The sequence below is a fragment of the Montipora foliosa genome, chromosome 1 (assembly GCF_036669935.1).
Source record: "Montipora foliosa isolate CH-2021 chromosome 1, ASM3666993v2, whole genome shotgun sequence".
Lineage (NCBI taxonomy): Eukaryota > Metazoa > Cnidaria > Anthozoa > Scleractinia > Acroporidae > Montipora > Montipora foliosa.
In genome coordinates this window covers 3373710-3374725 of record NC_090869.1, presented here as the reverse complement: position 1 = coordinate 3374725, position 1016 = coordinate 3373710, and the positions used below count along the sequence as shown (strand labels likewise).

At 36.4% G+C, this 1016-nt stretch overlaps 1 protein-coding gene across 1 annotated transcript in view; it reads right to left on the bottom strand.

The window, feature by feature from the left end:
• Window positions 1-439: 439 nt before the first annotated feature.
• The window catches only part of LOC137974117 (52 kDa repressor of the inhibitor of the protein kinase-like), a 3077-nt gene continuing 2500 nt past the window's right edge, over window positions 440-1016 (bottom strand). Inside the window, exon 1 of the mRNA XM_068821030.1 lies at window positions 440-1016. This exon is cut by the window's right edge and continues 2500 nt beyond it. Coding sequence (XP_068677131.1) covers window positions 784-1016 — 233 coding nt within the window. The 3' untranslated portion in view covers window positions 440-783.

The window sequence follows — 1016 nt, the reverse complement described above, 5'->3', positions numbered from 1 at the left end:
GCAGGTAAAAATAACACATAACCAAGGGTGCGTTCGATTGACCGTATTCCGAGATAGGAATACATGGAATATAAGTTTAAAATCCTTCGTTTTTCTGGAGATTCACATTAAAATTATCAAACATCTGCTAAAACGCTATTTTAAACATATTTTATTATCCTTGCTGCTTCGAAACGCGCCAAACATACCGTTTTCATCATCACTCCACGTATTCTTATTCCGGAATAGGGTCAATCGAACGCGCCCCAAGCCACTGATAAATCAAGACCTCCTGTTTATTTAAAGATGTCACTGTCTTCACATTCTTAATTGACCGACATGAACAATATTTAACACAAATGAAATGAATGCATATTGAAGTGCGAGTTATATACGAATGAGAGAAGCGATTCTCGTTCTGTTCGCCAATTATCACGCTTAGTGATTCAGGGGTGGATCCAGCATTTTTCGTGACTAGTTTCCACCAAAATAATTTTTTCCATGACACTTGAAACATTTAGTACAACAATTTGCTTTCAATACCTAAAACTTAGCAATTCTTGACTTTTTGGCATTACTAAAAACGATTTTATAAAAAATAATACTTAACACGATCTGTTACCTGTACATAACAAGCAGAAAGCTTAGGTAAGTAAATATTGGTGAGGTATTAGCCATGTTTCCAGACTCCACCACGAGGAGGTTCTCAACGTACAAGCCCAAGGAAAAATAAAATGTTTTGTTCCATGTTTAGTTTTCAGTTCAAAACAAAGAAAAGTTCATTAAATGGCAAAGTGGAATTTGTTAATCATCCCTTGAATCACTGCATAAAATGTTGGCCATTCTCATTCGTCTTGGATGGAGAGACGCAAATAAGTTAATGATTTCATCCAAATCCAAAGGAATGTCCCTATGAGCATGCATAAGCGCCAAACCATTCAATCTCTCTTCTCCCATTGTGGCCCTTAGATAATTCTTAAGATAACGAAGGCAAGATATTGATCTCTCACAGGAACAGGATGTAACAGGAATCGTTG